The sequence below is a fragment of the Vombatus ursinus genome, unplaced genomic scaffold (genome assembly GCF_900497805.2).
Source record: "Vombatus ursinus unplaced genomic scaffold, bare-nosed wombat genome assembly UNPS02004698.1, whole genome shotgun sequence".
NCBI lineage: Eukaryota > Metazoa > Chordata > Mammalia > Diprotodontia > Vombatidae > Vombatus > Vombatus ursinus.
In genome coordinates this window covers 1,049,478-1,063,272 of record NW_020944476.1, presented here as the reverse complement: position 1 = coordinate 1,063,272, position 13,795 = coordinate 1,049,478, and the positions used below count along the sequence as shown (strand labels likewise).

Below are 13,795 nucleotides of genomic sequence, written 5' to 3'. Positions count from 1 at the left end.
TTGATGAGTCACTTAACCTCTCTGCCTCAGTTTCCTTTTCTGAAATATAAGGATAATACCACCTGGCCTCCCTACCTTACAAGGAACAAATGAGATTATAGGAGTAGTAACGACGGTAGCTGACATTTATATAGTGAGATATTTGTGAAGCGCTTTGCAAAACAAAGCACAATATAAATGCTAGCTATCATCATCGTCATCATTTGCCAAGCACTTTGTGCACTTCACCTTCAGTTGATCTTTACAACAGGCATCGTTTTTTAGAGCTCAGAGGCACCTTTTAATTACATTTAATCCAGTGCCTTAACTCTACAGATGAGGAAGTTTAGGCTCCTAAAAGGGGAAGGAACTTGTTCAAGGTCACACCAAGTGGTAAGTTTGGTCAGGAGTCAGACCTTGAGGCTCTGAATTCAGTGCTGTTTTCTGCAGAAGTGAAAGTACTTTGTAAGTGCTTTACAGCTGTAATTATATGTGTTGTTCTTCCTGCTGGGTAGCTTATAATTCTCTCACACACACACACACACACACACACACACACACACACACACACCCACCCACACCCACACACACACACACACACCCCCCTCCCTCCCTCTCTTTCTCTCTCCCTCTCTTGGCATTCCTAGGGAGAAAATGTCACTGAAGCCAGGACCCTTTTTATCTCCTTTGTGGGCAGGTTTAATGCCTGGGCAGTGGTGTTTGTGGTCACCCGCCTCTTCACCCTCACCCTCGCTGTATTGGCCATTGGTTTTGGACTGGCTCGTATGGAAAATCAAACTTTTGAGCCGGAGAAAGGCAATTTCAATACCTTGCTCTTCAGGTGAGTTGGGTGGTACTGTAAGGGAATAATTTGGGGTCCCCTTGACCCCTAGAGGAAGGAGGGAATGGTAGATTCTCCCAGCTGAGGAGGCAGCTGTCTGACTGCAGGATGGAGGATGAGGTCATGTTGCTCTGCTCTTGCCCAGACCTTGTTAGGCAGGAGTCTGCCACAAATGATGTTTTCCTTCTCCTGCTCCTCACAGTAGAGCCAGTCTCCTTGAGGGGATTACTTTTCTCTGTTGCTAGATCTCATCACCACCAACATCGGAAATATGCTTGGGCCTCTTTACTTTTGTTCCTTGATGACTGAGGTGATTCTGGGTGTGCCTAATGGTTAGCGTGGAAAAGGGTGACGTGGGAGTTGGGGCATTTGTCCTTGCTCCCCCATGCCTTCTAGCCCAGGGAAGCCGTGGGGTCTTGGTGCCTCTGGTCCTGAATGCCGGCTCCTCTTGGTATTTCCCAGGCTGTGCGTGCTGCTGTTGGTGTGTGCTTCCCAGGCCTGGATGATGTGGCGCTTCATCCATTCCCAGCTGCGCCGCTGGCGGGAGTACTGGAACGAGCAGAGCGCCAAGAAGAGAGTGATGGTTGCCCCCAGACTGCCCGCCAAGCTCATCAAGAGGGAATCTGGTGAGTGCCAGGATTCCCCCTATGGCGATGAGCTGGGGGTCATCTGAGATGGATGGGGAGGGATGCCAAGGCCTAAGGCTCTTTGGACCATGCTGGTAGGACAGGGCATGGCGGGCTCCTCCTCTCTGTTCCCCTGCCTCTTTGGCTTTTGCCAGGACCTGGCTGGCACGTGCCTGGGCTTGGGCCAGGGCATAGTCTGTGGGCGGTGACAGCACTGACTCAGCTGGGACTTCTGCTTCTTGCTGCTCAGGGCAGAGAACTCTGACGGGAAGCAGGCTCTCTAGGGTGGCTTCTGGGAGCTTGTCCAGGAGCAGCTGCGGCCGGTGCCCTTCCCCTTCCCCTGCTCAGCAGACTGTCCTCACCTGCCCCTTCCCCGAGGAACTCCCTTCCTCCATGGTCGCAGGGTACCAACTCTCTCTTCGGCTGCCTTTAGGACTCTTAGGATTAAAGTAGTTGGGGAGAGCAGCTGTGTAAATGAGAATCTCTCTCTCCTGCTTCCTTCCCTATGAGCTTCAGTTATCAGGTAGATGATTGATCAGGTCTTCGCTTCCTGGCCAGTCTTGGTGGCTGGTCGGGCAGCACCAGCATCTATCTCCTGCCTTGAGGGGCCAGAGAGGACTAATCCCACTCCTCAGGATCTACTGATAGGGGTTTGGGGTAGTGACTACACAGAACCTTAGCAGACTGTTAGTGCCAGTGTAGCTAGGTGGTACAGTGGATAGAGCACTAGCCTTGGAATCAGGAGGACCTGAGTCCAAATCCAGCCTCAGACACATGACACTTACAAGCTGTGTGACCCTGGGCAAGTCACTTAGCCCCAATCCTCACCTAAAAAGCAAAAAAAAAAAACCCCCAAAAATAAAACCTAACTATTAGTGCCCCATAACTGTCCAGAGGGCCTCAGAATGCCTCTCTTCCCCCTCACACTTTTTCCTTCAAGGAATACATTGAAGGGACGGCCTGTGAGAGAGTGCCAGGGCAGGGAGCATGGAACTGTGGGGAGCCGGCCGCTACTTTTTCAGTTGTAGGACCTGGAAATAATTCTCTTTCCCCTCTTGGCTGCTCCCGCACGCTGTGGTTTTGTCATTCTGCGCTCCTCACCTGCCCTCCTCTGACCTCAGGCTGACTTCCTCCCCTCATGTGCTGATATTTTCCTTTTGGCAACAAACTACGGATATATCTGTGTATTTTTCTCTCTCCACTTCCCAGGTTACCACGAAAATGGAGTACTGAAAGCAGAGAATGGGATGTCCCCACGCACTAGGAAGTTGAAGGCTCCTTAAAGCCAGGATGTGGAGAACAGGAATCCTTCCTAGTGGGGTGTGCAGTATGGAGGCCATGGGCCCAGGACTAAGTTACTGCCCCTATTTTTCTGCTTGCTACACTCCCATCTTGAAAGCTGAAACATGTCTTTGGAAAGTCTCTTCTCTCTCTCTCTCTCTCCTCTCTCTCTCTCTCTCTCTCTTCTCTCTCTCTCTCTCTCTCTCATCTCTTGTCTCATGTCTTTCTGTCTCTGTCTGCCCCCTTTTTTATAATACATTTTCAACAAAACCAAAAATCTTCTTTCTTTATGTTCTTGAGCCAACTCACTTCCTCATATCTTTTGTTTGCTGGGGAACCTAGAATCCTTAATCTTTATAGTTGTCTTTTCTCTGTCTCTTTGCTGTTTTTGTTCACCAATGTTTTTCTTATATTATTGTGCAATTATTCAATGTCTGATTTTTGTGATTAAGGAGGCCCATTTTTTCACCAATGCTGTTCAGCTTCAGCTTCTCATGGGCCTAATGCATTTCCAGGGAGCATCCACTTAGGGCTGTTCCCTGTTAGCAGATATCCATGTCCTTGGACTGTTGCACCCTGTGGTCAACACATAGGATGGACAATAAGAGGAGAAATGACTGGATCCTAAAATTTGCCCTTCTTGACTAGTCATTTAATAGCTCTGTTTAGCTGCCCAGATGTTTTATTTCCAGTTCCCCATGGGCTGTCCCAACCCACAGAGGTACCACAATGGATTCAAATGTCACATGCGGAATTTGGCATTGGGACATAGTAATTCAGCCATGAAATGTAGTCTTGACTCTTGGATCCTGGGACTGAAGAGATACTTGCCTGCTATTATTCCATTAGGGAGGTGCTGTTGGAGGATCAGGTTCCTTTCCTCCTCATACCCTAAGGCAAAAGCAAAGGCAAAGTAGACTGAGGCAGGGGCCCATTTCAGAAGGCAGGCTATCAGACAGATATGATGCTGATCAACTCCCTTCTTTTACATCCCAACCTGCAGTTGCTTTATTGACAGATTGATAAGCATCCCAAAGAAAACATGGTGAAGAGAACCAAGGACATATTAATCTTAGACCCAGAGCAATCTTAGGTCCCTCTCTGGAACAAGACTTGGCATCCTATTTTTAAAACCTATTTGATTTCCTCATTTCTTTAGGTAGTCTCACTCAATTCTGGCCCTTTGCAACCTCCTCTCCATTCTGTTTATTTAGCATTAAGGGGCAGGATGGGAATCGACTTTCTGGCCTTACTGGTGGCTCTTTTTTTCCTACAACTTGTTCTCATCATCATGGATGGTTGGTGGTTATTGAGTGTATCCCATGATAGAAAGGATGCTAAGTCCATCTTCTTGATGTCTCTGCCCCCAAGAGAAAGCCTTCAGGGCTCTGTATGGTGTCTTATAAAGTCTTATGGGGGAAGAAAGGGAGTTAGATTTTAAAGAATCTTAATAATCCTGAAATCTCTATAGAGGTGTAAGGGAGTAGCTCTGGGTGCCCAGAATGAATGTCATCTCTTACCCTGCTGCAGGAACTTGCCTTCATCTAGTGTTAAAGACTGGATTGAGTTGTATTATAAGAGGCTAAGTTAAGCTGTCTCCACTTCTTTGGCCTTCTTGGGCAAGGTCAGCCATTCTATCCTCAAACTACCCTCAAAAAAGGGAGTTGGGTTTCCATTTAGAAGCCCTAAGGCTGTTGGATCATAGACAGATGGACTTGCATTTGCTAGTCAACAGGGATTAGTTGGAAAGGGTATCTGCTATCCCTTGGACCTTCTCTTCTCCTTCTAGGAGCAGGTTATGAACAGGGAAGAAAACAGATCACCGAGCCTATTGATTGCCTTTGAGAACTGGCAGGGCGCTGTTGAGTAGGGAGTAGATAGCTCCTCCTCTCCCTGACTCCTCTTCCCTTGGTTTTCTCAGGACTACAGAATGGATAGAGTGGTTTGGGCCTCAGCTAGTCAGGCCTTTGTGTGTTTGAGAGCATTTTCAATTTCTCTCAGATAGCTGTAGGGTAATGTGTAGCAAATGGGTTCCTGCCTTCTTCAGCCCTTTGTCATCTACCAACAGAGGCTGTGCTTTCCTGTGTCCTGACTTTTTTCTAAGAGCAGTGAGCTGTTGATTATTAAACCAGTTACTTCCTAAGGCACCACCTAACTCTTCTATCTTTCCTCATACCCATAATCTCTGGTACTCACTTGGTCCTATCCTTGACAGAGCCATATTCTCTCCCTGCCAAAAGTTGTCACCCGAGGTGAACACTAGTCGTGCTACTCACATAGATTTGCCCATGTTTTATCTTCAGATCCTTTTAGTTTCACGGAGAACAGGTGACAGGTCCCGAGGAGGTTCCCAACAAGTTTTCAGGTAATGTGGTTTATCCTAGGTGGACTTAACAGACCAAGAGTAGGCAAGTAGCAATGGTTCTTTTCAGGATATATGGACATCAGGAGAATTCAGGAATAAGACTTGTGTCTAATGGTATTGAACTTGCGAGTTCTGGTTTAGCAGAGGTACAGTGTATATGTAGCTACACTTGTTCACTACCAGTGAACTACCTGGCAAATTCATTTCAGTGCAAGGCCTTGTTAAAAGAGTGGATTGAGTTGTGTTGAAAGGGGCTAGGTTAAGATATCTCTACTTTATCTTTGGGCTTTCTGGGCAGGTCAGCCATTCTGTCCTTATTCTTGGGAGAAGAGGTGATGACTAGTGACCCATGAACCCACTCAACCAAAGTGCTAAGACACCAGTGAAGTCCCTGCTTTCATCTTCACCATCCAATCTGAGGCCTGGCTTCTGTTACCCTCATTACCCTGTGGGAATGGGAATGAAAGTCTAATCTACCTCAGCCACTGTCTTTCTCTCAGTGGGGTCTCTTGGCTTTTGTGGCATCAATACACTTGGAATTAAAGGGAAGAAGAAGGGTATGTTAGGAGGCCACTGTGGGATAGGTGCCTGTCCTCTTCCTTGGAGCTAGGGGGGCAGGGGTTACGGTTTGGGGTTATTTCATATGTAGCCCAACATCTGGGCTGCAGGACAAGCATCTGTACATTTGGCCCAGTATACCTGTCTCTGTAGAAGAAGTTTGGACAGACAGCACTGATGGGAAGGGGTCTCTTTAGCTTCAGATGGATTGTTCTAGGGAGAGGCGATAGGGCCAAGTTGAAAGGGGGTTTGCTTCTCAACTCTGGAAGTCTATTCTCATCTGTTTACAGTATTATCTGACTTAGCACCTGGACCCAAATGGTTGCTGAAAACAATGTACTTCTTATCATGGTGTCTGCCATTTCAGGCTCTGAAGAACCCAGGGTACAGTTCTGTACTCTTAACTGTCCATCTTTGAAATCCTCATAGGACACAAGAAAGTTCCAGATTATGGTTTGAATTTGAGTTGTATCTGTATCCAAAGCTTTCCTGGTAACTCTCCTTCATTGTCAGTTCAATGTAAGGGCTCCAAGCGGTGGGAGTGCATTTTGCCTAGATTTTAGAGCTTGAGCATCCTGGCAAGATGTTGGGCTGGATTTCTTCCAGATGCTTAAGTATCCCCCATCTGCTTTCAATGGGGTTTGGATGAGAAAAAAAACTATTGGGTAGACTTGGATCCAGCTGTTTCTGATGACTTCCCTCCTAGAATCTTAGTGTTAAAATCGGAATGGTCCTGACTTTTGATCCTGGAAGGAATCCCTCCCCCTCTGAGTGCCAGAAGAATACTGAAGTGACTGAGGAAAGCTGGGAGGATGGCTTTCAAGAGGCTTCCTTCCTTCATCCTACATGCCTGATTCATATCCTTTATTTATCCTTTATCTGAACTGTGTCCTTATTTCTGAGGCCCTAAGACGTCAGGGGATCTTGGTCTTTTTAGCCTTTTGATTAATCTCACTGGTGGGGCAAGGTGACTGATAGGGAAGAAGGAAAAAAAAAAAAGACTTCATCCTGCCTTGCTGTAGTTAGGCAGCAGGCTGAGGCTTCCTCCTCAGCCTGCCTTGACCTTCTAAGCAGGACCTTAGTGCAGAGATGTTTAAAATTCTCACCACTCTAAAGGCTGAGAGAGCCCTCTTCTTGCCTTTAACCCTTTCCTAGCTAACTCTTTTTACTGGGTGGTCTTTGGGTTCAAAGAGAGCCACAAAACAAACACAGCAAGACCTTGCATCAGTGTGGGCTCCCCCCTCTTAGTACCTCCTTGTTTTGTAAGTCTTAGGAGTAGATGATTTATCCTTTCCGTATAACAAGTGCCTTACTTTGCCAGTGCATTCTTTTGGACGCCAACATATGTACTGTACAGAGTTCTCCATTTCTTCCTACTAACATGACCATGTGGTCTGTGTGCCTCCCAAGGACACTGCACCCAGGAGTGGCCACATATAAAAGGGACTCAGCACGTGACAGTCTTGCTTCCTTGGTCTCTGTGCCTTTATCTTATTTTCATTGTTACCCTAGTATGCTTTTGACCATGTTTTTTGGCTTTTGCCTCAGTTGATTTTAGGGTTCTTCATACCAGGCCTCAGAAGCATGGCAGCTTCTCTAGGTATGGGTGTAGACTGGGGTGGCAGGCCTTCCAGTAGCAAGCAGTGCTCAGTTACTTCTTATGGCATTGTTCTTCATCCCATCATACCCTCCCTACTCACCCACACCATGAACCATCCTTATCTTTCCTTCTCTTGTCCCTGCCCAGACAACTCCTCGTTATAACCCCATCTCTTCCTGATTTGCTTCTGCATTCAACCCAAAGTCTATAATCTGGAGTTTACTCTTCCTCCCAGACACAAGTGTTAATTTGTAGACGTAGATGCCTGTTTTACAGAAAGTCAGGTCAGTGTGGTCCCTTGTCATAGAAATAATTGTATTTAGTTCATAATTCAGTGTTATCCATGTGTTACCAGCAGTTCTCCCTCCCCCGACTTCTTCCGGGTTGTGCAATAACTCTCCCAGAACTCATTAGTTTCCATAGTTCCTTCTGTCCATTATGAAGCCCTGGAAGTTGGGAAGAGATGGGACATGTAGGAGGAACCATCATCCTTCAGTGGAGAAATTCCAGCCATTTCCTCTCTAGCTGCAATTCTCCTTGTCCTAGATAGGTTTCTGTGGCTCTATGGTAGAACATGTAGCATAATGTAGAAATACATATTTAAAAAAAGAAACCTTGTTGAAAAAAAACGTCATGATGGGGCATTAATGTGTTCAATTTTGAATATGACATTTGGGAGTAAGATTTTGGTGTAATGTTCCTGGATGTGCTGCCATTCCGGCCTCCATCTTTACAAAAAAGCATTCCGGGGTTTTAGATGGGATGGAAGAGGATGCTTGCTGTTCACAAGGAGAAGTGGTTTTCAGTACAACCAAGGCACAGGTGGTCCTGCTCTCTCCTCTGGTTGTGTGCCCGCAAGCTCAGCCCTTTCCTTGGGTATAGATATGATGGGGTCACATTACAAACATCATCTCCCGATCCCCATTTTAATAAACAGCTGAAAGATATGCTGAAGCTGCTGGTGCCCTGAGCAGACCATAATGCAAAGGTGGATACATTGCCTTTTTTTTTTTTTAAACCTATTTTAGCTTGTTTATTTTATGGACCAAATTTCAACAAGGAACTCAAGGAAATTGTACCTGCCATATTTATGCATCTGTGTAAAAGGGTTGTTTTATCTGTTTTTACTTTTGATTCAACTTTTTCCAAATTCCTTTTCCATTGTTCCCTCGCCCAGTTTAAAAAGTTACAGTTTTGTATGGATTTTTTTTTTGTTGAAAATGTGCATTTTGAAACAAATGAGCAACAAAAATATTTTCTGAAATAACTGAATAAAAGGCATAGAATTATCAATCCTTAATGTCTGGTATTCTTTGAGTTATGTTAACTTACTTTGAAACCTGGTATCTATAATTGTATGTGATTTTGTTGGGGAAACAGCAGTTTATCACCATTTCTAGGATTTATTTATAGTTTTTCTGTTGTTTTTTTTGTTGTTTTTGTTTTTTACTAAGTTTCTACAGCTAGTAGTCTTTTTAAGATAACTTTTATCCAAGATGACTGACCATATAAACATAGGAACAAGACATACAGGACTCAGCATGGAAACATGTATAGTTTCTGTCTCAGGTGCTGGGCAGAAAACTACATCCTGTCTTTATTTGGGACTTGAATTGGAAATTGCTAGAAGGGAAAGGAATTTTCTTGGCAATTGGTTGTAGGAGAACACTCCCAGTTGGCCTCATGCTCTGAAATTCTTACCCAGTGATGGCTATTTCAAGTATTTGGATATGAGAATGGAGTGGGAGAGGGGTGCTGGATACATGTGAATATCAGTGCCACAAAGTGCCAGAACTGGTTTGCTGAATAGACTTAGCCAAGTGTTGTTATTAGAAATGGCAACCATAGGGGACCCAGTGGTTCTTAGTTCTGTGTGCTTTCTCCATTTTGGCTTGATTGGGAATGAGCACAATTAGATAGGGTAATATCATCTGGCATACAAAAATGTAGAGGTTTCAATATGAGGGTTTCATTTTACACATAATCCAGTATTCATTGTGGAATCTGCTAGACTTTTCGTATGTTCATATTCTTATTTTAGCTGGAGTTAATTCATTCTAAATTATCTTTATCTTTGGGAACCAACCCTGTTAGGAAACCCTGGAGGGGGAAGTTGGGCGGGGTTCCTAGGCCTGAGAAGATTTTTTCTTCCTATTTATCTATTCCAGAGGTTCAGAGCCTTGCAGGTGAGATGTAGGATGGTTATCAGTTTTCAGCACTTCTGAGTAGTACCAGCTAGCCATAAAAATCCAGGTCCTGGGCAATGACCAATTGACATACAGTCCTTGTGGTATCAACAGTGTATGCAGAAGCCACACCTAAATAACCATCCACAGCCATAGAAGTTCAAAGATTTTGTAAATTGATAAATTTAAAAGTAGTGTTCTCTTTGTAGACAGCCTTGGGCCAGTGGGTAGAACCTCACTGGTTTCTTGCCCTTTCCACCATCATTGTTAGTACAGTCTGGTGTGAATACTTAACACTAAGCTGTTGTCTGTTAGGCTTCAGTCCAGATTCCAGGCAAATGCTTCCCAGGAATGATGGTTTGTACAGGGCAATTAGTGACACTTTATGGGTACTTTGCTATTTAGGATTTCAGTAGGAAAATTGATTTGATCTGTCTTCCTTGGTTATTACCACTTGGCTGCATCGTATAAACCAAACAGATGTGTGTGGGAGTGTGGTCCCTAGAAAACGACCTTTGATGGAACGTGAAATTGTACCCCCATCCAGCTTTTTTTTTTTTAATCCATCTGATGGAACAAGGCAGTCCCAACTTTTCAATCCCTGGTAAGTTTCCCAGGGGGATTAGAGTATTTGAATAGTTCTCACCATATTCAAAACTGACTGACATCTTTCCCTGAGGCATTTCTAGTAATTTCAGTGGACCTGTCATCTGGTGGTGCCTATTGCACATGGCAGAAAGAAATTTAGATATCATATGATGAGGGAAGAAAAATATGGGTAGGGGTAGAGGGGCTAGAATGTTGAAATCCTGAGTGCCACCAACACTTTGGTTTCAGAGGGTAATGGCTTATCTCAGCAACCGGGGAAACCTAAGAGAAAAATCAGGTTGTTTTGGTGCGCACATGTGAGTTGAAATTTGGCAAAAAAAGGTGAAAGTTAATCATTACTCAAAAACTCAAGGGGACAGCTAGGTGGTGCAGTGGATAGAGCACCAGCCCTGAAGTTAGGAGGACCTGAGTTCAAATCCAGCCTCAGACCAAACACTTGACACTAGCTGTGCGACTGGGGCAAGTCACTTAACCCCAACTGCCTTTAAAAAAAAAATAACTCAAGTAGTTCAAGTTCCAGTAGTTACAAATAATTGGTACAAATAATAAGAGAGATCACTCTCTCATTTCTTGCCCAAGCCACCTTAAAATTTGTTTCCTTGAAAGAATCTAGGGGTAGAGTGAGGCAACAGCAAATGCAAAGTCCTGTGTCTTATTTCCATGACCCCAAACCCTGCTTTCTTAGGTGTCCTTTAGCATCCCTTGGGTTTGTGGTCACTCTTCACCCTAAAAGGTGTAAGCAAATCTAAGATCCTCTTAAGATCCATTCCAATTTCAGCCCCACTGATAGATTAAAGGACAAAACAAATGTCACATCAGGAGTTCAGTGTATGTTTCTAAGGGTATGTGTATATTTAAAACTAATTTCATCTATAGAAAATCTCATTTAGTCCTCTCCAGATAGGTCGGGTCACTGTGAGAAAGCTCTGATGAAGTTGTAGTAGTTTATTTTGCCTTCTCCACTGGAACACATTCTGATTAACTGCAAAAGAGCAAACAGGGAATGTGAGGAAGGGGAAAGTGTATTCTGATCAGCTGTGTAGAGATAGTCACAATAGTCATCTCATATGTATAGCACTTTTTAGTTTTCAAAGGTTCATCACAAGGATTTAATATAAACACAAGTCCATATGGATTCTCTAAAAAGATTAAGACTGCTCAACTCTTACAGCAGCCCTGTGAGGTACAAGTAGGGCACACCGCTATGCCCATTTGACAGCTGTGGAAATGGGGTTAGGAGAGGTTTTGAGAAAAATTTCATGGTTGCTGGATAATGGTTAAAGTCTCCTTCAAACTAATTCTTGGCATAAGTCCCCTTTTTATCATTTAAGCTTGAAATTGTAATGAAATTAAGACTTTAATTGGAGGACATTTTTCCTAAAGTAAAACTAAGATGTTTCTCATAACTTTATATATAGAGCCCAGTCTCAGACTTACAAGCTGGAGACCTCGGTTCCATCCTCCTTATGTGCTGTTACTGATGGCTAACTTTGAGACTAGGCTAGATGTGAGCACAGTCTTTTCCCATATATATATTATTTCTATGCCTTCTTATTCTAAGGGGGGTAGGAGGAACCTCCCACAAGAATTTATCATCCTCTTTAAAAGGCAAAAAGTTGGTGGTTTGTTTTTTAAATTGTTTTGGCTTTCAGTTTGTCAGGCTTCAAGTATTTGTTAAATGACTTCCTCAACTCTTCCAGGCCAAGGTTTCAAACCCAGTAGTTTCTGGCTGTCCATCAGATATTACACTCCAATCTAAGTTCATTATTATTATTATTATTATTATTATTACAGCATAGGTAAGGTTAGGCATTTATTGTCAATTCTGGGACAACATAAGTAACTTTAGTCTCAAAGACATATTTGACAAAAACTGTTGGGAAAATCAGGCAGCAGTATAAAAGAAATTAGATTTCAGATCGTCTCCTCACATGTCATGTGAAGATAAGTAGCAAGTGGATGCATGACCTAGAGATATACAATGTTGTATTTTGAACAAATTAGAGAAACGTGAAAAAAAATCCCTATCAGATCTGTGGATAGGGGAAAAGTTCATGACCAAACGAGATTAAGAGGATCACAGAAGATAAAATGGATAATTCCGATAACATAAAATGTACAAGTTTTTTGCACAATCCAATAAAGCTAAGATTAAAAGAGAAACAGTTAACGGGGGGTGAGGGGATTTTTGTAATAAATTTCTCTGATAAAGGTTTCATAGCCAAGATATGTAAGTAACATCCAAGTTTATAACAAGAATAAGGGCCATTCCCCAATTGCTAAATGGTCTAAGGCAGCAGTTTTCAAACTTTGGTCTCAGGAGCCCTTTATACTCAAATTATTATTGTTTGTTGTTGAGTCGTTTCAGTTGTGTCTGACTCTTCGTGACCCTATTTGGTGTTTTCTTGGCAAAGATACTGGAGTAGTTTGCTATTTCCTTCTCCAGCTCATTTTACAGATGAGGAAACTGAGGCAAACAGGGTTAAGGGACTTGTCCAGGATCACACAGCTACTAAGTGTCTTTGAGGACAGATTTGAACTCAGGAACATGAATCATCCTGACTCCAGGCCCTGCACTCTATCCACTATGCCACCCAGCTAAGGATGCCCCAAAAGCTTTTGTTTATGTGGGTTATATCTATTGATATTTACTATTATAGAAATTAAAATATCTTAGTATTACTGTGAAAAATAGTTTTGATCTCAAAGATCCTATGAGAGGGTCCCATGGACCCTAAAGGTCTCTGAATCACATTTTAAGAAACATTGATCCAAGTTCTCAAGAGAAGAAGAAGTCCAAGCCATCAACAACTCTATGAAGGAATGTTCTAAATTACTCATTAAAGCAATTTTGAGATTCCACCTCACACATCTCTGATTGGCAAAGATGGAAGCCCCCCCCCCAAAAGAAAATAATAAATGTTGGAGGGGAAATAGGAAAACAGGCACGTTGATACAGCTGGTGGACCTATGAATGGGTACAACCATGCTAGAAAGCAATTGGGAATTATACACAAAAAGTTACTGAACTATATTTGCTGTTAGACCCAGCTCTCCCCCTACTAGGCCTGTACCCAAAGGCAGTCAGAGAGAATAGGAAAAGGTCCTGTACATAAAATAGATACATACGGGGTGTGTGTGTGTGTGTGTGTGTGTGTGTGTGTGTGTGTGTGTACTCTTTGTGGTAGCAAAAAAACCAAAAGCTAGAAATCAAAGGGATGCCTTTCAATTGAGGAATGGCCAAATAAGCTGTGATTTATGTGCTGTAAGAAATGAGGAAAACAGGTGGTTTCAGAGACATGGAGAGCCCTGTATGAATTGATACAGAGTGAAGTGAGCAGAACCAGAAGAAAAATTTATACAATAATGCTAAAGATAAAACAACTCCGAAGGCCTCAAGAACCATGGTCAGTACAATGACTGTCCATGATTTCAGAGGATCAATGATGAAATATATAAGGTGATAGATTTAGGTTACAGAATGAAGCATATATATGTATTTGTATGTGTATATGTGTGTGTGTGTGTGTGTGTGTATAGAGAGAGAGAGAAAGAGAGAGTACAGAATGAAGCATACATTCACACACAACATACACATTTATATAGCCAATAAGGGGATTAGTTTTGCTTGATTATGCATATTTCTTAAAAGGAATTTTTCTTTTTTTTTCTTTCAATGAGGTGGGAGTGGGAGGGGAAAGGAAATAGATTTCTGTTCATTAAAAATTGTCTTTAAAAAATAGATTGGGA

The 13,795-nt window shown here is 43.1% G+C and overlaps 2 protein-coding genes across 2 annotated transcripts in view; one reads left to right on the top strand and one right to left on the bottom strand.

The window, feature by feature from the left end:
- Positions 1-2,941, top strand: part of TRAM2 (translocation associated membrane protein 2) — an 86,852-nt gene extending 83,911 nt beyond the window's left edge. Inside the window, exons 9-11 of the mRNA XM_027840289.1 lie at positions 677-820; positions 1,283-1,446; positions 2,656-2,941. Coding sequence (XP_027696090.1) covers positions 677-820; positions 1,283-1,446; positions 2,656-2,729 — 382 coding nt within the window. The 3' untranslated portion in view covers positions 2,730-2,941. The remainder of the gene's footprint in view (positions 1-676; positions 821-1,282; positions 1,447-2,655) is intronic.
- Positions 2,942-10,580: 7,639 nt separating this feature from the next.
- Positions 10,581-13,795, bottom strand: part of EFHC1 (EF-hand domain containing 1) — a 94,364-nt gene continuing 91,149 nt past the window's right edge. Inside the window, exon 11 of the mRNA XM_027840297.1 lies at positions 10,581-11,027. Coding sequence (XP_027696098.1) covers positions 10,956-11,027 — 72 coding nt within the window. The 3' untranslated portion in view covers positions 10,581-10,955. The remainder of the gene's footprint in view (positions 11,028-13,795) is intronic.